Raw genomic sequence first — 24,722 nt, forward strand, 5'->3', positions numbered from 1 at the left:
GAAACTTTGTATAATAAATGCTTAAATGTATTTGTGCATAATAAGGTTTGAGAACCTTATTATTGTTAACAAAAATATTGTAATAAACCAGGAAATAAATAATGTCAGTTATCCCTAAATGCTCTCATATCTGTCAAAACCCTAAAACTTGATTATTTGCTTTCCATAATTTCCCTAACTGGATACATACATAAAATACATAGTGTTTGGCAGGGACGGATTGGCAATCTGTGCGTTCTGGAAAAGTCCAGAACGACCGTTCAACAGAGGGCCGTCGCCCGGCTGTCGGCTAAAAAAGTCTAATAACGCAATATGAACAGCCAGCAGCAGGGACACTAATACGATCACGTATGCTGCTACTTGTAAAAAAATGAGGAAGAGGAGTCGCCTACTACTACTTATTATACATCAAAGTGTATGACATAAAAAAAAACATTAAATAACCTTGTCTGATAGTCTGAGAGTATTGTGGCATAGTATCAGGATTCAGGACATCCTTGTGTCTGTTGCACACGGCTAGGGGCGAATGGCCGGATGATGGGCCTATTTGGGAGAATGTCCAGGGCTGTTTTTTAGCCCCAGTCCATCCCTGGTGTTTGGTGTGTATATATCCCTAGAACAATAGACATTTCTGGAAAGTTTAATTTTTTAAAATATGTAAATGTCCTCAGAAACACACTTACAGTAGGAGCATAATTTCACTTTTGATCAAAATCATACCAATGATTCCAAGAGACATTATTACAATTATTGGTGTTATAGCAAAACAATAGATTAATAATTGATGTTTTATCAATCCTAACTTATTTACCACATTTTTAGAAAATAATGCACACCCAACGTGGTAACATTGCTCTGGTGGTTATTTTAAGACATTTGACAGGTTAGGTGTGTGGTTTATAGAAAAATAATCAACACCTGTGGAACATTTCTCAACCAATTAGAATAAAGCAACAGACCAGTGGTATAAAAGCGTAATAATTGACTCCGGTCCTTTGAATTATTTGTAAATAATGCACACCTGTGGTGTAATGGCACTCTCCTTCGCATTGCCACATTTTTTTCCGAATAATTCGCCAGAGTCGTCAATTATTCCTTACGTAAACACTGTAAAGTAAATTGAATAAACACTAATCTTATAGGCCTATGATGCTTGTTTATAGATCGACTATGCTTTTATCATCATTATTCTACTTTTCTGGGTTTATTTTGTTGTATAGTTTTATTTTATAGTTTCTTTTAGCTGATGAATAGCTGACAAATGTTGTTTAAAGCATGTTTTGAATGGATTTAAAAAAAAAAAAAATGTTTTGAATGGATTTTTGTTTCAATAACAAAACAAATATAAGGCTTAGATTAATCAAATGTCTAAAGTTTAACCTAATGCCAAAACTGCATTTTCATAAAATAAATGTTTATTCCAAACTGTTTTGGTAATTATTACTTTATATTTATAATAATAATAACAACTCTTATAAGAATAGTAGTAGTAGTAGTATTAACAATAATACTGTAATATTGCAGGAGAATCATGACGAAGCTAAATGATGTAATGACTACAAAAATTTAAGTTTGACCTTCACGCGTGTAGTTTTTGACATCCACGCATGTGCCTTTTCTACGCATGTGTATTTTATCACACAAATGTATATAATTCTACATCAGCTTTAAACTAATATAAATTCGCATAAACATTGGGCACAGCACATATTAAATGATTTAATATAGTATAAATGATATTACCAATTAAACGTTGTAATTACGTTCAGGCGCTCTTTGGCCGCCTGTGAGGTCCGTCTGATACCCATGTGGTGTTGGATAATTCGAGAAGAGGGTTAGTGAGACTTCAGGCGCTACGGGCATTCATAGGCCTCCAGCTACTATACGAGAGCTCATTTATAAGACATTAACCTGGTTTATTAATATCTTCATCGCGAGGTTTATTTAGATTTAACTCATATACACGCAAAATGTTGTCTGTGGCGAGAACAGCAGTCAGGCACGTGTCGTGTGCTCAGAAGAGCTCGAGTAGTGTGTCTCATCTCATCCAGAAGGTAAGTAATGCTTTACTTCTTCTCTCACAATGCAGTTTTTATTCTACTTTATCTGTTTATCTAGTGTCATGACGGCTAATTTTTGATCGTTTATGATCTGGTGTGTCGCATGTCAGTGCTGTGGGGTTTGGTGATAAGAGTGTGTGACATTTGACTGAAGTGTCTTGTAATGAGCTGATGCCATTAGAAGATCACACATCACATGTTTAAATCACAACAGTATTCGCAAGATAAACGTATTTTATTTTACGTGACCATTGCTTTGGAGGTCATTCATTGGAGGGATTGTGGATTCAGGCACACGAGTGGCTTTGCATGACCTTGATGAAGTGTCCCTGAAACATCCCCTCCCCCTGTATCCTGACATAAGCTTTATCTTATTCTCTTTCTTTTGTTGATTGGGTATTTATACATATATTGCACAGCGTATTTGTACCTGTGTTACCGGTATACAGCGTCAGTGGAGTGCACGTGATTCCCCTTTAACGTTAACGTTAGTTCACTATGAAATCGATTCACATGGTCAGGCTAGTTTCGTCTTGAAGAGTCTGTCTACCGGCCTTTAGATTTGCTTAACTTCTATATGACTGTTTGTCTTATGTTGTTTATTGATTTTTTTACATTATAATACCATATGTCATTTCAAAGGTTTTCATAGAGTTAAATAGCATATTACATAGGCTATTCAGTGCAATTGTATATTTCAAAGGATGCCACCGCAGTACTCTTACGAATTTAGTTTTACTGATGACTGTTTTGTTTTTATGTAGGCTTGTTGGAATGGATTAACTCAGCAGACTTTGCAGACTGCAGCCAGGCGTCATTATGCGTATGTCACCTTCTACAACTTCATTTACCGTATGATCATGATCCGATCATTTTCGTGAGACTTTGTTTAATATGTTTTGTGCTTTTCAGGTCGGAGGCGATCAAAGGAGCTGTCATTGGTATTGACCTGGGAACCACAAACTCATGTGTGGCTGTGATGGAGGGCAAACAAGCAAAGGTGAGCTGGTACTGAAGTCAATCTGCTGGTTAAGATGTTGTGTCTTAGTACTGTTGTACCCACAAGGTGCTGAACTTCCGGTTGTGTCGGAAAGACTTCTTTATTTGTCATGTCTCATACAATGAAATTAGCGTGTATTTCCTGAAACATTAGTAAAATCGATCAGTGTTTCTTATGAAAATGCATTTGTGTCACAGGTCCTGGAAAATGCAGAGGGTGCGAGGACGACCCCTTCAGTGGTGGCCTTCACATCTGATGGCGAGAGACTCGTGGGAATGCCGGCCAAACGTCAATCGGTCACCAACCCAAACAACACCCTCTACGCTACTAAACGACTGATTGGCCGACGTTTCGATGACCCCGAAGTACAGAAGGATTTGTAAGATACTTTATTTCCTATTTGATTGTGCATTGGTTTAAAATAAGCATATTTTAAATTAATCAAATCTCTTTACCTTGGTATCTTTGTTGTGTATTTGCAATTATCCTTAAAAGATATTTGAGCGTGTCTGTGATGCTACAGAATGTAGGCAGGTCACTATGTGGATGGAGCTGAAATGTGGAGTTAACTTGGAGTTTTATATAGAATTGTGTAATATCGATTAGGAAAGTGAAAACGCTATGCTATTGTGTACAGGAAAAATGTGCCCTATAAGATTGTACGTGCCTCTAATGGAGATGCCTGGCTAGAAGCCCACGGTAAACTTTACTCGCCTAGTCAGGCCGGGGCCTTTATTCTCATGAAAATGAAGGAGACTGCAGGTGAGTTTGTGTTTACATCTGTCTGACAAACAAACAGTTTGAAGATCAATCTGAAAGCTCCATCAAACCACCATCGCTTTCCTCTTTTTCAGAGAGCTATTTAGGCCATACGGTCAAGAATGCTGTTATTACAGTACCAGCGTACTTCAATGACTCTCAGAGACAGGTAAACACTTTTTTGTTTTACACTCACCGTAATACTTGATTAAACTGATTTGTGTTTATGCGGGTGTTTTAAAGTGATTCAGAGGTGAATGCCACTGGTCACGTGACAAACTGATCTGTATTGTATTGTATTGTCTTTGCTACAGGCGACTAAGGATGCTGGACAGATTGCAGGGCTAAATGTGCTGCGGGTTATAAATGAACCCACTGCTGCTGCTTTAGCATACGGGCTTGATAAGACTCAGGACAAAATGTAAGTCTATACTCTTGCATTTAAATATAGTTAGTCATGCTTGAAATATATTATAAACATCTTTATGAATGTGAAAAGTCTACTTTTGCAAATACAAGATTTTAGTGAATAATAGATTTTTAACAGTGCATTTAAAGGGGACGTATCATGACTCTTTTTATGTTTATGTGTTATAATTGGGTCCCCAGTGCTTCTATGAAACTAGAAAAAGTGAAAAAGATCAACCCTGTAACTTCATTTGGGGAACCATTCTTTGCATCATGTGAAAAAAATAGGTCGTTGAAATTTGGTTCCCCTTTTGATGTCATAAGGGGATAATACCACCCCTTAATCTGCACTATCCAACTACTACACTGCCATTTAGTGCAGAGATCAACTCATTTGCATTTTAAAGGACATGACACACCCAAAAAATGACATTTTTGCTCACACCTACAAGGTGTCAATTTTAACATGTTATAATAAATTATCTATATAATATTTTGAGCTAGGACTTCACATAGGCCCTCTGGGGACACCAAAGATTTATTGGACATCTTAAAAAAATCTTGTGAAATGTCCCCTTTTAACTTGAAGGCTTTATTAAATTCATGAATAATGTTTGTGATATAGTGGTGTAGTTCAGATAATATTTTTCGTGTTTTTAAATAAAATATTTATTCAATGTCTTTGATTCATAACAGAATTGCAGTATATGATCTTGGCGGTGGGACGTTTGATATCTCTGTTCTTGAGATCCAGAAGGGTGTATTCGAGGTGAAGTCTACTAATGGAGACACGTTCCTGGGAGGAGAAGATTTTGATCAGCACCTGCTCAGACATATAGTGAAGGAGTTCAAGAGAGAGGTTTGTGTCCAGCCTTTCTCAAAATTCATTTTTTTACCGTACACTCTTAAAATGGCTAGGTTATTTTTTTTACCCATAATAGGTAAATATTGGAAAGAACACACTGCTGGGTTAAAACTTAGTTGTTGTTGTGCAACCATGAGTTATAAGAATCTAACAGTTGTGTTAAAATAACCCAGGATTGGGTCAATTTTAACCCACCAGTGTGTTCTGTCCAATATTTACCCAACAAGGCTTAAAAATAACAGACGTTTTAAGAGTGTAGATATAGACATGTACATTGTAAGAAATGTGTTTGATAAACCATTGATAAACTGACCCCTTTGCTACTGGTACACTTTTTAAAAGGTTTCAAACGGCAGACGAAAATCACAGATGTCTGTGAGAAATCAGTGATCTATACATAAAATGCAAGGCAGAAGTTAAATCCTCTTAAACTGAACTTTTATAAGTCATCTGGGGAAGTCATCCAGCAGTTATCATACCGCAATATACATCGCAGGAAAACATAACACCACTATCATGCCGGCCTAAACTTGCGGTAGTAGACAGTAGTTGTTAGCATAGATTTTTATGGTTACCATTTTGTCAGAAAGGCTTGCTTTGATATTTGGATAATTTTTGAGGCAAGGTTTAAGTTTATTAATTTTAGGGATGGTTTCCCAGACAGGGATTAGACTAGTCCTAGACTAAAATAAATGTAAGAGCTGTCCAAACTGAAAACAACTTGACATATCTTAAAATACATCAGTGCCCTTTGTACACAAGTAATGTTTTAGTAAGGCATGTTTTTTAAACTAGTTATATTTCCTAATTAAACTTAAAAAGGTCTAGTCCTGGCTTAAGCTAATGTCTCTCTGGGAAACTACCCCATAGTGTACAGTAGGGCTGTGCGGTATGACGGTATATTCCGTTACCGCGGAATAAAATGTCAGACGTAACAGATTTTTCTATTCCGCGGAATGCAAATAAGTGGGCGTGGCTAACTCTGCCCTCCCGCATGTTAGACTGAGTGTGACGGAGAAACATGTAAAATAATTCACTCATAAAAAATGAACGAGTTATTTCTGTAATTTTTATAATAACTGCCAGTGAATCCACTGCGGGTCTCGCAGCGAGACTCTCACTCGCTCTTTCTCTCTCTCTCTCCCTCTCTCGGTCTGTGCTCATGCAGCAGCCGTCCGGTCTCTCGCGTCACGTGCAAATGTCTCTCTAGGTACGCTAGGGAGCTGCAACACCAAAGAAGGAGTTCTTCTCGCACATAATGCTAATAGTTGTAAAGTTTTCTCAACTTTAAGCAAGCCACGACAAACTCGCGTTTATATCAGTGACACGTGCGCTGCTGGAGCGATGTAGTTTGACGCGCCATTTGCTTATACAAACATAGCCTATTTGATCGGAAAGACGAGAAAGAAACGCAGAGTAAAGGGTGTCAAGACCTTAAAACAGACTTCATCATCATCACATCATAGCACCTGTCATATTTATAATATCTAGAGCTTCGTCTCTCATATAGGCTATAGCCTACTGTAGGTATTCATCCTGTCTGTAGGTTTTTGCATATATTTATACCTGTTCATTTTACATATTGCCTATTTTTAATGTAATGTATGCATAGATACAAAATACAATGAAGGCATACGATAGCTTCAATAGTCTATAAAATTAATAACTCAATTATAAACAAGATTCTGTCTTATCAAGACTTAATCTGTTGTTATCCTCTGGGCATTTTTATTTTAACATTATTAACTCTTTCCCCGCCAGCATTTTTAAATAAAGTTGCCAGCCAGTGCCAGCATTTTTCATGATTTTCACAAAAGTTGAATGCCTTCCAGAAAGTGTTCTTCTTTAAATATATAAACAAACAATATATCAGATGAAAGAACAGACCCTCTGCTTTCAATCAAAAAAACGTTTCATCCTACCTTCATTAGTTCTCCTTTATCACCTCTCAAACATGGGTAGGTTTCTTAAAAAACACCCAATTTTGAGCAAAAAGCTGAGATGATTCTATTTTTGAGAAGGACTTTTGATCGAGATCAGATTCAAAGCGATCCTCAAAACACACACGGAGTTCTTTCGCTTTCACGTGAGACGCTACTTCCGGGTTGTATAAGTTGCGGAAGTGCGCCACCTGGTGGATAATAGCAGTATTGCGGAAAGACGGAAAATCTTGTCATTGGCAGGAAAGCGTTTTCTCTTAATTGACGAGATATCTCGTCAATGGCGGAGAAAGAGTTAACTTTAAATTGCTCATAATTTAAAAATGCGGTAAGCATTTAGTTAAAAGCTAGAGTGAGTGGCAAATTTCTGTACATTTTTATAATAAAAAAAAACAATATAAACTGAAAAACATTTATACCGTGAAATATTACGTTCCGTGAAATAAAATGACTCATTCCGTGAAATAGATTTTTGACCATTCCGCCCACCCCTAGTGTACAGTTTTATGCAGCATTAATTTGTAATTTATTTACACTTTGTCTTTGTAATGTTTCTTTATAAACATTAATGCCTGATAATGTTTTGAAGCGGAGTTAAAGCATAAGCTGCTGTTAGCTGTTAGATTCCTTGAAATCCTTGAAAGTTTGTGAATCTGGGGGAAATAATTTAAAGGGATAGTTCGGCCAAAAACGATATTAAACCCATGATTTACTCACCCCCAAGCTGTCCGAGTTGCATATGTCCATCGTTTTTCAGACAAACACATTTTCGGATATTTTAGAAAATATTTTAGATATTTCTGTTCATTAAATGTTATGTTACGGGGTCCAGCAATAGTCCACGACCTTCAAGTCCAAAAAAGTGCGTCCATCCTTCACAAATTAAATCCAAACGGCTCCAGGATGATAAACAAAGGTCTTCTGTGGGTAATCTGTGCGGTGTTGTTGTAGAAATATCCATATTTAAAATGTTATTAACTTTATAAACTAGCTTCCGGTAGCGCCGCCATCTTAGACTCAGGAGAGAGGATTAGCGTAGTGTACGCACTTTTCTTAGTGACGTATGACAAATTCGGAGGGCGGGGGCACCGAGCAGCAGCAGAGAAACTCTGTACGCTGCGTAAGCTCTCATCCTGAATGCGCATCACTCCAAAATGGCGGTGCTACCGGAAGCTAGTTTATAAAGTTAATAACATTTTAAATATGGATATTTCTACAAAAACACCGCACGGATTACCCACAGAAGACCTTTGTTTATCATCTTGGAGCCGTTTGGATTTAATTTGTGAAGGATGGACGCACTTTTTTGGACTTGAAGGTCGTGGACTATTGCTGGACCCCGTAACATAACATTTAATGAACAGAAATATCTAAAATATTTTCTAAAATATCCGAAAATGTGTTTGTCTGAAAAACGATGGACATTGGGGATGCTCCGATCAGGATTTTTGCAGGCCGATACCGATCACCGATTTGTTGTCTTCGTGATCGGCCGATACCAATGCCGATACCGATTTTTCAAGCTGATATGCAAGCTCTTTGATGACTGTAACTTTTAAAAAATGTTCTAGATAAAGTAAAACCACAGATGATGCCTTTGTTATATTACTTGCAGTAATAAGGTATATTATTGTTTTAATAGAGAATCAAATAAATTAGCACAACAAATATTTCTTCTGCAAAGAGAAATTTAATATGCCTTTAAAAAGACTTATGTCTGTAAAAACTAATGAAAATAAAACAGTTAACAGTCTTTACTGTATGAATTAAATATACACGCATTCGTATGAAGTACAACAGTTCTTTAGTGAAGAGCAGATAGTGATTTTATTGAGAGATGAATTAGGTTACTGTAGCTTTAAGACTTGACAGAGATCGCTCTGTCCATGTGCACTCACTGATGACAGGCTGCTGTGTGTGCGCGCGGCGGGTGTATGCAGACGAGAGCAGCTGTGAGGAAAATTAAAGTTTAAACGCTCAAAACTTTAAAACGCATGCAAATAATAAACTTTTGACATGAGGATGCAATTGTCCGCGATAGATATGTGTTGTATACGCTGTTTGATGGGGATGTGAAGACGGGTCGCGATGTTAGGACCGGACCGCGTCCTCGTAGAAAATACACATATCTCTGTGAAGGCAAAGAGAGAAATGCAAATCTACACGTCGCTCATCAGCCACGGGTTATAAAAATGCTCTCACTGCGTAAAAATGGTCTCTACGTGCAGCCGCATTGAGGAGCCGTATCATGGCAGACAAAAGTAAACAGAAAGATCGGTTCACGAGATCGGTAAATTTAACGAGGACCGATCGAGTCATTTAATGCCGTTATCGGCCGATACCGATCTGCGGCCGATCGATCGGAGCATCCCTAATGGACATATGCAACTCGGACAGCTTGGGGGTGAGTAAATCATGGGTTTAATATCGTTTTTGGCCGAACTATCCCTTTAAGGGGAAGTTTTTGAAAATATACATGCATAGATATAGGTCATTGAAAGTGTTTAAATCTATTTTATGGGAAAAAATCCATATTACTCCCTGTGTAGTGTAGGATAATATCATACGTGCTAAACTGTTCGCTTTAAGTGTTTATATCTTCTGTATGCGAATGTTGATTTATACCAAAATGCTTTTTTGCATATTTGTGTTTGACACATGAAAACGTCTATGAAAACGGTTATGTATGTAACTGTTGTTCCCTGAGAAGGGAATGAGACGCTGCATCTGCCTTGCCATACTTCCTTCGTCCCTGTAACGCCGTCTTTGGCAATATTTCAGATAGCGATATACTTCCTGACTCCCGCATCACCCTGTCTTTGTCGTTAAACCTCCCCAAAGTGTCACCGCAGTGACGCAGCGCGAGTTCCCTCGAAAGGGAACTGTAAAATTGTATCTTAAAAGGTAACACGATGTACCCATGCTCTCACTTGAAATGCGTCCCCACATTTAGTCCTTAAATTTGAGGGTATTGGACCTGGAAAGTCATTGAAAGGTCCTTGAATTTGAAGTTAACTAAGGTGTGGGAACCCTGTGTTAGATTTAATAGTTTAATTTGTTAAGATAAGATTTTTCTCTAAGGTTACAGCTAATTAGGGCTACTTGTTTTTGGGCAAAATCACAATTATAATGCATTTATTTAACCTTTTTATAAAGTAAGTGGTGACTTTGAAGTGGCAATTACAAAAAAAGAAGATCATTGAGGTAAAACAATTATTGTGTGATAAAAATATAATTGCTCAATAGTTGTTTTAGCTCGATTATCTTGTTTTTGTAATTGTTTGAATCAAAAATTAAAAACAAAAGCGAATAATTGCACAGCCCTACAGCTGATGATATAGTCTTGTTATGAGTCAGGTGGTCTTATGTGGTCCCTTGTGGTCTTAATCTCATTGCAGTCCGGAGTGGATCTGACCAAAGACAACATGGCACTGCAGCGGGTGAGAGAGGCGGCAGAGAAAGCCAAATGTGAGCTGTCTTCATCTCTGCAGGTAAATACATCTTCTAAATATTAATGTTTACTTACTTTGGCTTTTTATTGATGCCCTGAAACAAGACAGCAATAATACATCTCAATGAAATAGTTCAGCTAATGTAAAGAAGAACAAGAGGTTACATTGGCCAAGTTCAAAACTGCTGTCCAAAACCTGACAGAAATATAAACGCTCTGTACAGCATGTGCAAATGTGAAGTTCAAGCACATTTTCATGTAGTCTTTGACCAACATATTCAGATTTAACATTGTGCCTGTGGTCATGTGACATACTTATTCACTATTTGGGGCTTTTTTTCCAATGAAAACTTAAAATAAGTTTTTCAAAAGCATTATGCTTGCATAACAAACAGTCTGTTGTCACCGTACTTTGATGTCAAATGACAATCGAGCCGCGCAATGAGTAACACTGACGTAGAGTATTCATGATGATATACCTGAAACTATTGACCCTGATGAGAGTATTGCAGCACTTTGAGGTCATCCGCCTGTCAGTTCTAGCGGCGCCGCATGAAGTCGAACAAGCCTATTGATTTTTTTGTAACACATGAAATCCACTGCAGAGCTGTAACCGTGTCTTACATTACACACAGACTGACATCAACCTGCCCTATCTGACCATGGACGCCTCCGGTCCTAAACATTTGAACATGAAGCTGACACGCTCTCAGTTCGAGGGAATCGTGGGGGATCTCATCCGCAGGACTGTGGCTCCCTGTCAGAAGGCCATGCAAGATGCCGAAGTCAGCAAGAGCGACATTGGAGAAGTTCTGCTCGTAGGAGGAATGAGTCGAATGCCTAAGGTAATGATATCTAAACTAACACGTAGGGCTGAAAATCTGCCTAAAGAAAGCAGTGTAGTGACATCTTTATCCTTATACTCCATCACCAGGTCCAGCAGACGGTGCAGGATCTGTTCGGTCGTGCTCCCAGTAAATCCGTTAACCCGGATGAGGCCGTGGCGATCGGAGCGGCTATTCAGGGTGGAGTTCTCGCTGGTGACGTGACGGATGTACTTCTGCTGGATGTTACTCCTCTCTCTCTGGGCATCGAGACTTTGGGAGGAGTCTTCACCAAACTCATTAACAGAAACACAACAATTCCTACCAAGAAAAGTCAGGTATGGTAATAAGAACATGTGTGAAACGCCAAAGTGTCAATTATTATTAAATTATTAAAATATTATTAAAGATCTGTCAAAACATAGTTTAAAACTTGGTAGCAAGAACAGTGTTTAATTTTTTTATTTGCATTTGTTGATGTTCTCAGGTCTTCTCTACCGCTGCTGATGGACAAACTCAAGTTGAGATCAAGGTTTGTCAGGGTGAGCGAGAGATGGCTGGAGATAATAAGCTTCTTGGACAGTTCACCCTGGTAAGTATTTAGATTTTAATGCATATTTGAGCCTCTTTTAAGCTTTACAAGGGTCCTGATTTGGTGAAGCGTTATAAAATTAATTGATTGTTTTAACATGTTGACTTTCAGTGTATTTTAAGAATATTATTGTTTTTCCTTGTCCTTATTACATCACCCAAAATATTGCAACACAAGTAAATTATTTCATTATTGGCTTAATGATCCTTTTTAATAATGGTTTATTTAATATCGTTTTAGTATAGTAATACATGTGATGTGTTTTGTGTAATAAACAGGTTGGCATTCCTCCGGCACCTCGTGGAGTTCCTCAGATTGAAGTCACCTTTGATATTGACGCTAATGGTATCGTGCACGTCTCTGCCAAAGACAAGGGCACCGGCCGTGAACAACAGAGTGAGTCTGTGTGATGTGTAAAACACAAGAGATGTTAAAGTCCCCGTGAACAGGAAGTCGTGAGCGCCTTCCACATTGTGTTGTATTTCTAAGTCAAGTCAAATATAACTTGAGGGATTAAATTGATTGGATAAAGAAAAAGAGCCATTTCATTTAGAGTAGGCACTCATGGCAGACTAAGGCTGCGTCCAAATAACCACACTTGCGGTTTTGGCCACTTGAGAGCGTGTGCACGCGACAGGAAGTAAGTGCGCAAGACTGTCCCATGTCTTAAAACTGGCAAAGTGCAGTGCCCTCAATGCACACTAAACCCACACTGTCTCGAATACCGCTTCGAAGCGCTATTCAAGGATAAGCGTATCCCGTCATTCATCACGTTCAGGATGTAAATCATGAGACTTTTGCCCAAATCTCTTGAGATGTCGGGGTAACTTTTAATTGCAAGTTAATAAATGGATTTTACATATTTTGGAAGTAAAACGGACAGTGTTCCACATTTCATTGGTGCAAACATTGTTATGTATTTTATAAAACAACATCTGTAACTACTTTAATAACATTAAAACAACATTAATGCTGTTGTTTATTTAGGGACCACTAAATCAACAATACACTTTAATAAAGCTATATGTGCAAAATGAAGAGTTTTTTACATGTGCGAAGAATTCTGCTTCTGAAAGTTTCAGATAAGTGTAGATAATATTCGTTAAATGTTCCTTTATTTATTAATTTGTTTGTGTTCAATTTATTTATAGCAAATCTTTAAAAAAATATCCATTTTAAGTAGCCGAAATAAACATTAATGTTTTGGTGCAAATTGCTGCCACTACCTGGATAGACATTTCCCATCAGATGAATAATTTTTTCATGCATGCTTTGGATCTTCACGCCCACTTGGGCAAAATACAAGAAATACGTCATGTAAGTATTCAAGCGGTCAAGTGGAAAGACTGCAAGTGTGGTTATTTGGATGCAGCCTAACAGTTGGAGGGGGCGGGGTTAAAAGATGTTCCCACCCAAGCCTTCTAGTTGAAATCATCAGAGTTTACCATAAGAGGGCAAAAGTAAATTTTCAGAATTTGATTAGTTTATGAGGGCACGTCAGTCTTTAAAAAAATCATGAATAAATTGTTTATATTGAACAATTCATATTTTTATTTGAATATTGCAATTTGATTTCATGGAGACTTTAAAGGTTGCTAGAAAAATCAATGGGTAAACATTAAATAGTTTTTTATGTGCTTAAAGTCAATGCATTTTAAGTGCGTTTTATTGTAAAGAGTTAACATTTTATTATACAGTTTCAAATGTTTTTGTAATTTTTTTTATGAAACATCAGTCAGTCTTGGAGTTTTGTCAAACTGTCTTCTGCTTCTGAATGAACTGATTTGATCTTAATGTTGCTTAGAAAGCATATAATATCCACTTCTTTAAACGTGTACTAAATTTTTATTTCTTGTCCAGTTGTCATCCAGTCATCTGGTGGCCTCAGCAAGGATGACATTGAGAACATGGTCAAGAACGCAGAGAAATACGCAGAAGAGGACAGAAGACGAAAGGTGGCGTATCAGTGTTTTCCAAAGCATGAGCAGTTTTCAAGTTGTGCACAGAAATAACAACATGAACGTTTTTAATTTGTAGGACCGCGTTGAAGCTGTAAACATGGCTGAAGGGATCGTTCATGACACCGAGTCTAAGATGGAGGAGTTTAAAGACCAGCTCCCAGCTGATGAGGTGCGACACCTTTTTTAATACGAGCACAATTTAATGCTGAGACACTCGTATGCGTTCTATAAAGCTTTGTATTCGGCTCCCATAGTGTAACAAGCTGAAGGAGGAGATCGCTAAAGTACGCGAGCTGCTCTCACGAAAAGACACAGAGACTGGAGAGAACATCAAACAAGCAGCAACAACTCTGCAGCAAGCATCGCTCAAACTCTTTGAGATGGCATATAAGAAGGTAAACCTGCTGATATACAAATGAAGTCTTTACTGCTAATAAGGCTTGATGAAATTAGCGCAAAATAGAGATGTTAGCCGATCATTGGCCTCATGCATCATGCTGTTGGGTTTTTGTGTTTGCCAGATGGCATCAGAGAGAGACGGCAGCAGTGGTTCCAGCTCAGGAGGAGAAACGGGAGAGAAGAAGGAAGGACAGCAGTAAAGCTTTTTTCATCTGGAGTTTGTTGTGGGACTGAATGGCTTAGGAGCAGAAATGGGTTACCCTGAGCATCATACAAGTTATTCTCACATATACTGTGTTTTTGCAGTAAAACCTTCAGTACATCTATTATAACGTCTCCTCCACCTTGTACGTCTTAGAAGTTTAAATTCATTTACTGTGTATGTCTGCTCGAAATAATCTCGGAGCAAAATGTGCAATTTTTTGATTTTTCCATTCTGGGTTTAAAAGACAACGTCTATGTGATTCATATGCACGTCGTAGACATAATAAGCCTTTAGCCATACATTCCAGCATTTTGACCGGTGTTATACGGGGTGACATCAAACAAAGGTGTAGTGTGCTACATGTGTTTTAAATCCACACCAATATTTTTTTTGTTTTTTAATTCAGTATATTGAAATATTCTTGTTAAAAGTGAGTGGGCTGTATGTATGGCTAAACTGCTTTAGGATGTCTACAGTGAGTATATGTCTGGGACATCAGTGTTCTGGAGCTGTATCTGATCTGCCTACATGTTCTTTTGCTTGGAAAATAGTGGTCTGTTGTACATTTTAGACTCTTAAGTACATGTCTGAGGTGGAGTATAAAACTATTTATGATTTAACAAAATTCATAGTTGAATTTTCTTACTTTGCACTTGCTCATCATACCATTATCAAGAAAATGTATTGATCTTACATCTGATCTTTGGATCACAGACTATTGCTTGTTTGCAGAAAAAGTAAGGCAATAAGTTTTCATCGGGGTTACTGCCGAAAGTTTCCTGTTTAGTTCAGGACAAATTAAGGAAGAGATGCTCCAGAGGCACATGAGAGGGAATAGACACCATTTATTTACATTTGACAGGAACACAATAAAAGGTGTTGGAGGTTTGCTTTTTTTAAGTTTTGATATGTTGCTGTTATGTGGGTCTGTTAATGTAAAAAAAATACCTTTTGACTGTCTTAACTGGCAGATTGGTTTAGATTAAATATTATTTCTGTCTGTTAAACTACTGGGGCATAACAGCACAAACTGCACCACGCAACCCATCTGCTCAGTGCTTTATCTGAAAATGATGAATGGCTCAAGGATAGAGAAGTAACCTGTGATTACAGTAGCTCTGTACAAAGACTGGTGTCTGTTGAAAATGTTAAATATGGATTTCAGTGACTTTAATAGTTTGAAGTAATATTCCAATGCAGTCTTTTATAATAAAAACTGAGTAAACTCTGACTTGTGTATTGTGTTTCTAACATTCGTGAATATACTTTATATCCCATGACATTGAGGCACAAATCCTGTCTGTGCTGTTGTAAAACTTATGATATATATTTAATAAGCTATGATGTGTGATGAAAATTTTGCTTACTCTGTTTTCTTTTAAGTTAATGTAAAGCTAATAGCTAGTCTGTACTAAAACAGCTTAGTTTAGACTAAATGTGCAGCCCTGTTGCTCAGTGAATAAGCTCTGGATGCCTTAAATTTCTGATTTGCTTCAGTTCCTTCAAATCACCTTTATATTAAAATATGCCAGTGTTATTGATTTGTCTCATGATACACACCAATAACATCTTTTTCGGAGGAATGTTTATAAAAGATGCTTAAACATCCTAATTGAACTAAGCCTTGTCTGTGAAACCAGGTCAACTGTGTGCTTAGTGTAGTAGCTCGATCTGCTGTATGCAATATTAAAATATCTCTAAATAATGTGTTTTTTTCATGTAAACTATGCTGGGATTTTTATTAACTATAACATTCAAAATAGCAGAGGAGTATTTTATTAATATTATGATTTGATTATTAAGATCAAGTCAGTTCAAGTTAATTTCAGTTAAGAAAGCTCAAACATGTGTCTAGGACTAGCTTTAAGCCTCGTCTGTGAAACCGGGGATGAATGTAAATAATTTATTGGCAAACTTTCTTCTGTAATGTAAATGTTTAGTTTATGTCACTTTTTTAACCTTACTACGCTGTATGGTTTAAATAGCCTCCCATATTATTTATAAACGATTTCCTAATGTTAATGAAATCACACTAAAAAAAATTTAAGACTGAGGTTTATTGAAAGCAAACAAAGTGGACAATAGTTTGTCACTTAAAATCAACCTCCCTCTCTGCATTACTGTTTTTAAAATCATTTCCGATTTGTAACTACTGTTATTTAGACATGCTAAAACACCTTTACCTTTTTATATTAAAGTTCTGTCCAAAGAACCATATAGAATAAAAGTTACATTTGTTAAATTTTTCTGTGAAGTATTTGTTTTACAAGAAATAAAATAACTTATACAACACTTAAAATATTTTAATAAAATGTACTTAATAGCTAAATTCAATTTAAAGTTACGCAGAAGCAATCTTTAAACTTGTTTTCTTTAGCGTTTCTGGGAGTAATGAACTCTTATTTTGAAAAGTAATTTTCTGCGCTATCAGAGTGTCTGTTTCACACGCGCGTTGGTCAGAGAGGCTCGCAAGGTTTTCAGAGGCGGTGAGAGTTTTTCTAAACTATTATGTTAACGTCTTTGTCATTTCTTGTCTCTGAAAGAGAGCTGCTTTTATTCTGGTGTGATTTCTGTTATGTTCAACGAATTGTATGTTTGTAAAACTTCACAGGAAATACTTTTTGTTGTCATTGGGCGCGTGCAGGAACTCCAGGTCAAATCTGATCAAGAAGTGACTGACGCGCTGAAGACGCGTTTACAGTGAACGCGACGCGCCCAAACTCAAACACTCCCGTTACGCCCTCGTTTGTTACATTTTCAAACTCTTGAGTACTTAATTTGCACGCTTGTTTAACACAAGTTGCCAGACGATTAACAATAATACAGTTACACGAGTTACATTAACATAGAGTTGGTGTCGTTAATATAAATAATGACTTTATTATAATCTGCGTGTTTTAGTTTGCGTTTCGTCGCGTCCTGTAGACGAGTGAGAGAGTTAGTGAGTCAGTCACTGTTAACAACCGTAAATCAGAGTCACCAGCTATATAAACTCTTTCACAGATCAGGTATTAACATATCACTGACATTATGTGTGAATGTGTTCATTTAAGACTTGAATATGAATTCAGGCTTTTTATTGATTTAATACATTAACATTTTAGCTTAATCTAGCGGCTAGCATTAGCAGCTTCCGCAGTAACAGGAAAGTTGTCTGTCCTGGATACAGATTTGCAGAAACTTGAGTTTAGATTGATTTGTGTTGTTATATTAGTTGCATTGAATCAGATTGCTTGGTTGATTTATATTTCTCACTAGGATTTCTGTGAGAATTTGAATTTATTTCAGTTTGAAGATTTGACTGTATAAACAAAACTTTACATATTCTTATTTCTAAAGCAGGACTTCATTTGGATTTTAAGGACTTTTTATTACATTCGGATTCAGAGTAGCCATGTATAATATATTAAACACACATTTAGTCAATATGAATTTAACATAACAAACCATTTGTACATAGGAAGAATTATTATGGTAGACATTGTACCTGTCAAAAATTTTATAGCTAGTTAGTCCTATTGCTATTCATAGAGTAATACCAAAATAAATGATTATAAATGAACATTGGATCTTCTTAAAGATTCTAACAAACTTTCTGTTGTTTTGTTTTTTTGATGTTGGTGATGGCTAACAGGGGTCTTAAAAAAGTTAATTGCATACAAAATATAAGTTTGTGTTTGCGTTATATATTTGTGTGTGTATTGTGTGTAATTATTATGTATATATAAATACACACATACATGTATAAATTTAAGAAAAATGTTATTTATGTAATTTTTTATTTAAATATAATATAAACAAATACAATGCATGCATGTTTTATATACATATACACACACACACAATTATTACACACCATAAACACACATTATGCAAAAACTTTTATTTTGAATGAGATTAATCTTTTGACAGCCGTAATGGCTAATAGGTTTTACTGTTTTACAATACTAAATACTGTATGGCGTTTCGCTGTACTTGCCACGCTCAATTTATTTAATTGATTTGGTCTGTTTCTTACAAGCAAATAGATCCTATGTTCTAAAGCAGAATGTTTGACTTGATTGTAGGTGCCGCTGCCCGTGTGGACGAAGAATGCAGACGATCAAGTGCGTAGTGGTGGGTGACGGGGCGGTAGGCAAGACATGTCTCCTCATTTCCTACACAACAAATGCTTTTCCCGAGGAGTACATCCCCACTGTGTTCGACAACTATAGCGCTCAGATGAGTGTCGACGGCCGCACGGTCAGCCTCAACCTTTGGGACACGGCGGGTCAAGAGGAGTACGACCGTCTGCGCACGCTCTCCTACCCACAAACTAACGTCTTCATCATTTGCTTTTCCATCGGAAGCCCCTCCTCGTACGCCAACGTTCGCCACAAGTGGCACCCGGAGGTGTCCCACCACTGCCCCAACGTGCCCATCCTCCTGGTGGGTACCAAGAGGGATCTCCGCTCAGACACGGAAACGATTAAGAAGCTGAAGGAGCAGGGGCTCGCGCCCACCACTCAGCAGCAGGGCAGTGGTTTGGCCAAGCAGATCGGCGCCATCAAGTACCTAGAATGCTCTGCGCTCCTCCAAGAGGGCGTCCGGGAGGTGTTCATAGAGGCCGTCCGTGCGGTTCTCTACCCTGTTACCAAAAAGAATGCGAAGAAGTGCGTGCTCCTTTAGTCGTCTGTGCATCGTGCCAATGGATATGAACTTGACTGCAGTCAAAAACGAGCCGTGCACATGGTTATGGTGTTTGTATCCATCTCTTCTCATTAATGCTTTTCTCGCTCTTTATCTGGCTGACTTGACACTGCTTCAATTTTTCCTATTTTTTTATTTTGCTGTTAAATTGGCTGTTTTTATGATGATAAATAGCAATGTATTAACCAGCACCAATCGACGAAAGATACATTAGGAAAGAAAGTAACGATTTTCGGTGTCCGTCAGGAGCACGAGTGTTGTTCCGCTTACGTGACATCCAGCGTCCTGTGCATTCCCAAAAATGTGCAATATAATGAAGACTGTTGATCGACCAAGGCTCACGTTCGCAACGAGTTTGTCTCAAATAATGATGACCAATCAGACTTCAGTTTATAGTCACTTCACGGGACATTTCCCAGCCAAATCTGTGATGTGCCTTAATTTTAAAATGAGATTTTTTTCTAGTTGTATTTTATCAATCCGTGTTTAGTTCTTGCCAAAGCAATATATGGATGGGTGGTAAAAATTTAGTTGGCCTGCAGTGATGAAAGGGTGAATATTACATGGAAGTCTTGTTTTTTACTCCAAAATGAATATATATAGTTTTCTTATTTTAATTTGACTTTGGAGTAGGGTTGCAAAAGGGCAGAAAGTTTCCGGTAAATTTCCATGGGAAAATTATTTGGAAATGTTGGGAAATTTATATAAACTCTATCATATACAAACATAAATAAACATCTTGTTTGGCCATAAGCAGACATGCATGCTAGGAAATACAAATTTTGAAGAATCCACACTTACCAAGCTGTGGATTTATCTGATGTAATATCATTCTAACCTTAATGATTTCTGAACGATTTTTGATCAAATAAATGCAGGCTTGATGAGCATAAGATACTTCTTTCAAAAACATAAAAAATTCTAATGTGTCCAAACTTTTGGGTGTTGCAGTAAAATTCACAGTTTATTCCTGTTAATTCCCATGGAAAGTTTCCAACTTTGAAAATTCCTGGAATTTTGCAACCCTACTTTGGAGTGGGAAATGAACTTTTCATAAGATTCATCCGTAGTCAGGTGATCATCCTGAGAATAGTGCCTTACACAAAGTTTCCTTAAGGGCTGCTGCGACGCTAAACAAGTATTATTAAGTACTGTTATCAAGATATTAGATTTGGCAGCAGCCCATATTTTCTTGTCATGATTTTATTAGTCATGCCTTACTAAAGTTCACAAGCAGGTCTTTCTTAGCAGGTTGTCTTATCTGCCACCGCATGAATTCATTTTCAAAGCGTCTGTTTTAGTACACAAGCCTCAATCGCACTGCATTGTGTGATGCGAAAGCATAGCTTTTTAAGCCCAAAGGCTGAGCTGCGGGCCATCACCCTAATCCACTGCATCCGTTGTACCAACCCCAAAACACGGCCAACTGCTCCTGTAGCTCATTAAGAAGCACACGAGAGACCGCATACTGTGTACATAACCAGCGGTGATGCTGGGAGCAGCATGTACATCTAAAGCTTTATTTGGGTTTCTTTGGGTTTAGGTATTTTGTTTTTATGATTTGGAAAAGTATTTGAGTCCAGTGTTGTCTAAATTAAGATGCCTATTTTCCTTTTTTCTCAAACCCTAATCGGTTTGTATGATCTAAACATTGGATGTTCAAATCAATAAACCACATCTAATGTGACAATATCATCACCCCTCCATCACATGATGATGCTCTTTAAATATGAGAGCTTCCAGCGTGATGATCACATCTTTTCTCTCATCTAGACCTAAACGATAGTTTGTGAACTGAGGGGGTTAATGGATTATGAAATGTACTCAGCTGAACAGAAATTCACTTTCAGATTTTTAGGTTGTGGTTTTAGATTTTGCTAAACTGACATTACTCTGACCTTGTGGTATAAAACAGACACCGTGGAAAACAGTGACACAATTTATACAGCCGATGTTTTACACCTCGTACTGATGCTTTGCCTTTTTAAATAGTGTTTTAAGCTTGTCTGCCAAATGTGGCCAAAGAGTGCCTCTGGATACAAAGATTTATTGTGGAATAACTGGACTCGTATATGTTAATGTTTGAGTCACACCTGATACGAAGCGCATCTATGTTATGGTGGATGAAAATGTGTTTCGATGAATCATTCCTTGTTTTGATTTCAGTTTGCATGAATTCCACAAACTTGTCGCTAAGATGAAATATGTAAGGGAATGAAATATGTGCAAACCTTGATGTCTTCAGAAGGTGTGATGGTGTGCAAGAGTGAATGCACGAGTGAATGGTGAAAATGGTTTCTATCTCATCCCTTCAATGTAAAGTGCTGTTGTAAGCAGGCAGTATGGCCTCACGCTGCATACTGTCTGCGTGTCTATGGTATGTGGTACTACATTTATACACTGGGAACTTGATTTGTCTTTTTATAACCAAAAATAAATTGTATAAATGAACTAACCATGAAATTATTTAAAATGATACTGAATAAATTTTTACGTAGAGTTTGTGAAGTTTCTTGGCTACTTGATCTTACTTGTATTTTATGGACATGAGACATCAATGTCTGCTGACACAGAAAGTGGAGACGCATCAGCAAGCAGGGTGGCATTGCTGCAGCACATGTGCTTACTTAACATGCTTTCCGCTGTTGCTGTGCACAAGCCACAACAAAGAGCAGATAGATAGGAAGCGACTCAGAAATGTGCGCTGTATCTCACGTCGACATGCTGCAGATCCGAGACTCTTGCTGTGTGGTTGCCACCTAAATCCTGTGTTTAATTAAGATGTTACAGGTTTTCTCACACTTTATCTGCAGACTGCGCTATTAAACACCAGTATAGTTTCTACAAACACAAGCAAATATGTTTATTTTGAACATTTTAAATTAGGTGAAAAGATTCAGGTGGCTTTAAGAGGTATTAATGGCTCATACATTAGTGGTAATGAAGAATGTGAATTGCAAGTATCTTTAAAATTGGTATTGGCAGTGATGTTCACTAGATGGCCCTAAAGTCCTTTGCTTGGTACTTCTGAGAGATCTGTCCTACAGGTTGGCTATGTTTCAAATAGCATGCTCTTACTAAACTATATATGTTTTTTATGATTTATTTTTTACTTAATAAATATTTTGCATGCATGCAATATCAGAAAGACTCACTTTGACAAAATGTTTATAATACAAAAGAGCACACAGTACAGAATACAATGTCTTGCAATGCAATTGTACAGAACTATTTAACTGTAGCTACTGTAGTTGTAATGTAAACACATTAAATGTCTGTGTGCAATAATTGATTTTATTTCTGAAGTAGACTTTCAACCACATATATGTAATGTGATGAGAGATTTAAAAACAACTGCAACTGTTTAAATAAAACACAGAGATTTTAAAATGTATGACTTTCATATATTATCACTGGCAGTGCATGTAAGTTTCATTAGACAGAAATGATGTGTAAGATTCATGAAAGAAAATACTAAATTATATAAACTCCAGATCATGAGTTTGAATAGTGTGTTTGAGATAAAAAAATGATGTGACATATGCTGTGGTCCATCATATCTTTAATGAAGAGTATCTCTGATCGTACTGCACATTTTATCTGGACACAAGAACATGAAAACAGACTTGTTTTGATTTTACAATACTCTACAAAAAGCTTTTCATTTTTATTTCTTATAAACATTTGAATGTTGCATGGGTCTGTTGTCTTGAGAGCTGTGGAGAGTGATGTGCTGAATCTGAATGCCTAAATTTGTTTGGGCTGCAGTGTACTTGTGACTCAGCACAGAGAGAAAGCTGCGTCAAGAAATCTAAATGAGTTCAATTTCTCTTTCACTCTGTAGTGTGCAGTATGATTCAACAACTAGCTGTCAACACTGCAGGTGTGCAAACTATAAGAATTTGAGTCAATAAAGGCCCATGAATCTGACTACACCGAGGGGAATGCAACAAACTAGAAGACTTATAAATATTGGAGTCTGTGGATATACTCTGCATTACCCTCTGCAATGCAGATTTGTGGCTTTGAATTTAATAAAAAGATTCTTGGAATTGTAAACATAGTTCCCTTTCAGTCGGTCACTATGAGAAGCTACGTCGTGACAGACGAATTGGGAACTCGCTTAGAGAGACCAATCTGCTTCGATATATTACTAAAACGCCAATGAACTTGGCATTAAGGTATTGGCATAATGCTGGCGCCGCCCCGCCAGGTGCGTATATAAGTCGCATCTGCAGAATACAAAATTAGCTTTTTGCTTCGAAAGCCGGCAATATCTGCTACTAAGAAGTTACTTGCTCTTCTGGGAACGGTTGCTGAAGTTGATTGACAAGCAGTACTACCACAGCGGACGCCGCAGTTCCACTGCTCTTCTTTATTATTTTGAGTTTCAGTTTGTGCGTTGCCTCTCCCTGTGCGCATCATCAGCTGAGCACCTATAGAGTGATTTCCCTAAAAGAGTAATACGAAGAGCTTTGTGTCTTGTTAAAGACAGCCAGTCTCTCGTATATTCGGAGATTAGGGTCTTTTTCAGCATAGCTTTTCGTCCGTGCGATCTTGGATGCGAGAAGTACAGGGGTTCCAGAGACGGTCACGAGCGCTGTCTTCGTGCTTGGGCATCGAGCACTCAGAGGCTGCGCTCGTGGAGGGTTTTTGTTCTCTCTGTGAGAGCATGACCCTCTTGGATTGCGGAGACGACTGTCGTTTCTACGGGAATGACGTCAGCGCCTTTGCAGTGCTGAACGCCGCCATGGTGCGGCTGCGAAGTGCTCGCAGGACGTTCTTCGCATCACTATGCTGAGCAGGTCGGGGGATGCGTCCTCCACCTCCCAGCCTCCTCGTCCTCAGCCGGTTGAGCTTCCGATGGAGATCACAGAGTCGTGTTCTACGATTTCTGCCGAGTCCATTGGACCTCCTTCTGGTCCCGCCACTTCAGCAGCATCAGAGGGGGGCCCCCTTTTCCCTCAGAGGCAGAGTTCGACCCGGAGATGGCAGCCGTGTCCCCTTGAGTGGCGGAAGCGGTAGGGTTGGAGTGGGTTAACCCCCCTCCTCCCGAACCAGCCGTCTGCATGATTGGTACTTCGGAGCTCCTCGGGCCTCTCAGTCCTCACCTCCTGTGCCTTTCTTTCCTGACGGCACAAAGAGCTGACTCAAACATGGAATTCACGACTGTCTACGGCCGTTCAGCCTTCACCCCTCACCTCCTTCGCTGCCATGGCTCCGTTGCAGGTCCAAGCGAAGGCCTTAGAGATCTGCATGAGGGAGGCCGCGACCCTCGGTCGTGCAATGTCCACCACAGTGGTCCAAGAACGCCACCTTTGGCTGTGTCTGGCTGACACGACAGACGACGACAAGAACAACTTCCTGAATACTCCTGTCTCATAGACCGGCCTCTTTGGCGAGTCCGGGGAGTCGTTCAGCTCCACGGCGCAGACTGAGGCGATCTCCTAGGTCGTGCCCCGGCGGAAGAAAGCTGCCCTGGTCCACAAACGCCGGCTCCACAGTCTGCCTCTCACCGTCCACGTCCTGCGGCGGCCACCTCCATTCCCCTCCTTAGACCCCATCTCGG

The 24,722-nt window shown here is 38.4% G+C and overlaps 2 protein-coding genes across 3 annotated transcripts; both read left to right on the top strand.

Moving 5' to 3' along the window:
* The first annotated feature begins 1,786 nt into the window (after positions 1 to 1,786).
* On the top strand, positions 1,787 to 15,695 carry hspa9 (heat shock protein 9). Its single transcript, XM_055178048.2, has 17 exons — positions 1,787 to 2,054; positions 2,825 to 2,883; positions 2,973 to 3,060; positions 3,258 to 3,439; positions 3,698 to 3,822; positions 3,915 to 3,988; positions 4,134 to 4,240; positions 4,924 to 5,086; positions 10,431 to 10,523; positions 11,119 to 11,328; positions 11,418 to 11,645; positions 11,795 to 11,899; positions 12,178 to 12,295; positions 13,760 to 13,854; positions 13,937 to 14,029; positions 14,115 to 14,255; positions 14,382 to 15,695. Exons 1-17 carry the CDS (start codon positions 1,971 to 1,973, stop codon positions 14,457 to 14,459), a joined length of 2,043 nt encoding a protein of 680 aa, XP_055034023.1. The 5' UTR covers positions 1,787 to 1,970; the 3' UTR covers positions 14,460 to 15,695.
* Positions 15,696 to 16,849: 1,154 nt separating this feature from the next.
* Positions 16,850 to 21,652, top strand: rhogd (ras homolog gene family, member Gd). 2 transcript variants are annotated; one of them, XM_055178225.2, is made up of 2 exons: positions 16,850 to 16,950; positions 18,532 to 21,652. In XM_055178225.2, the coding sequence occupies exon 2, from the start codon at positions 18,557 to 18,559 to the stop codon at positions 19,130 to 19,132; it is 576 nt and encodes a 191-aa protein (XP_055034200.1). In that variant the 5' UTR covers positions 16,850 to 16,950; positions 18,532 to 18,556; the 3' UTR covers positions 19,133 to 21,652. The 2 variants fall into 2 exon arrangements, with proteins under 2 accessions (XP_055034200.1, XP_055034201.1); XM_055178226.2 differs by lacking the exon at positions 16,850 to 16,950 and adding an exon at positions 17,123 to 17,472.
* Positions 21,653 to 24,722: the final 3,070 nt, after the last annotated feature.

This window comes from Misgurnus anguillicaudatus, chromosome 16 (genome assembly GCF_027580225.2).
Source record: "Misgurnus anguillicaudatus chromosome 16, ASM2758022v2, whole genome shotgun sequence".
NCBI lineage: Eukaryota > Metazoa > Chordata > Actinopteri > Cypriniformes > Cobitidae > Misgurnus > Misgurnus anguillicaudatus.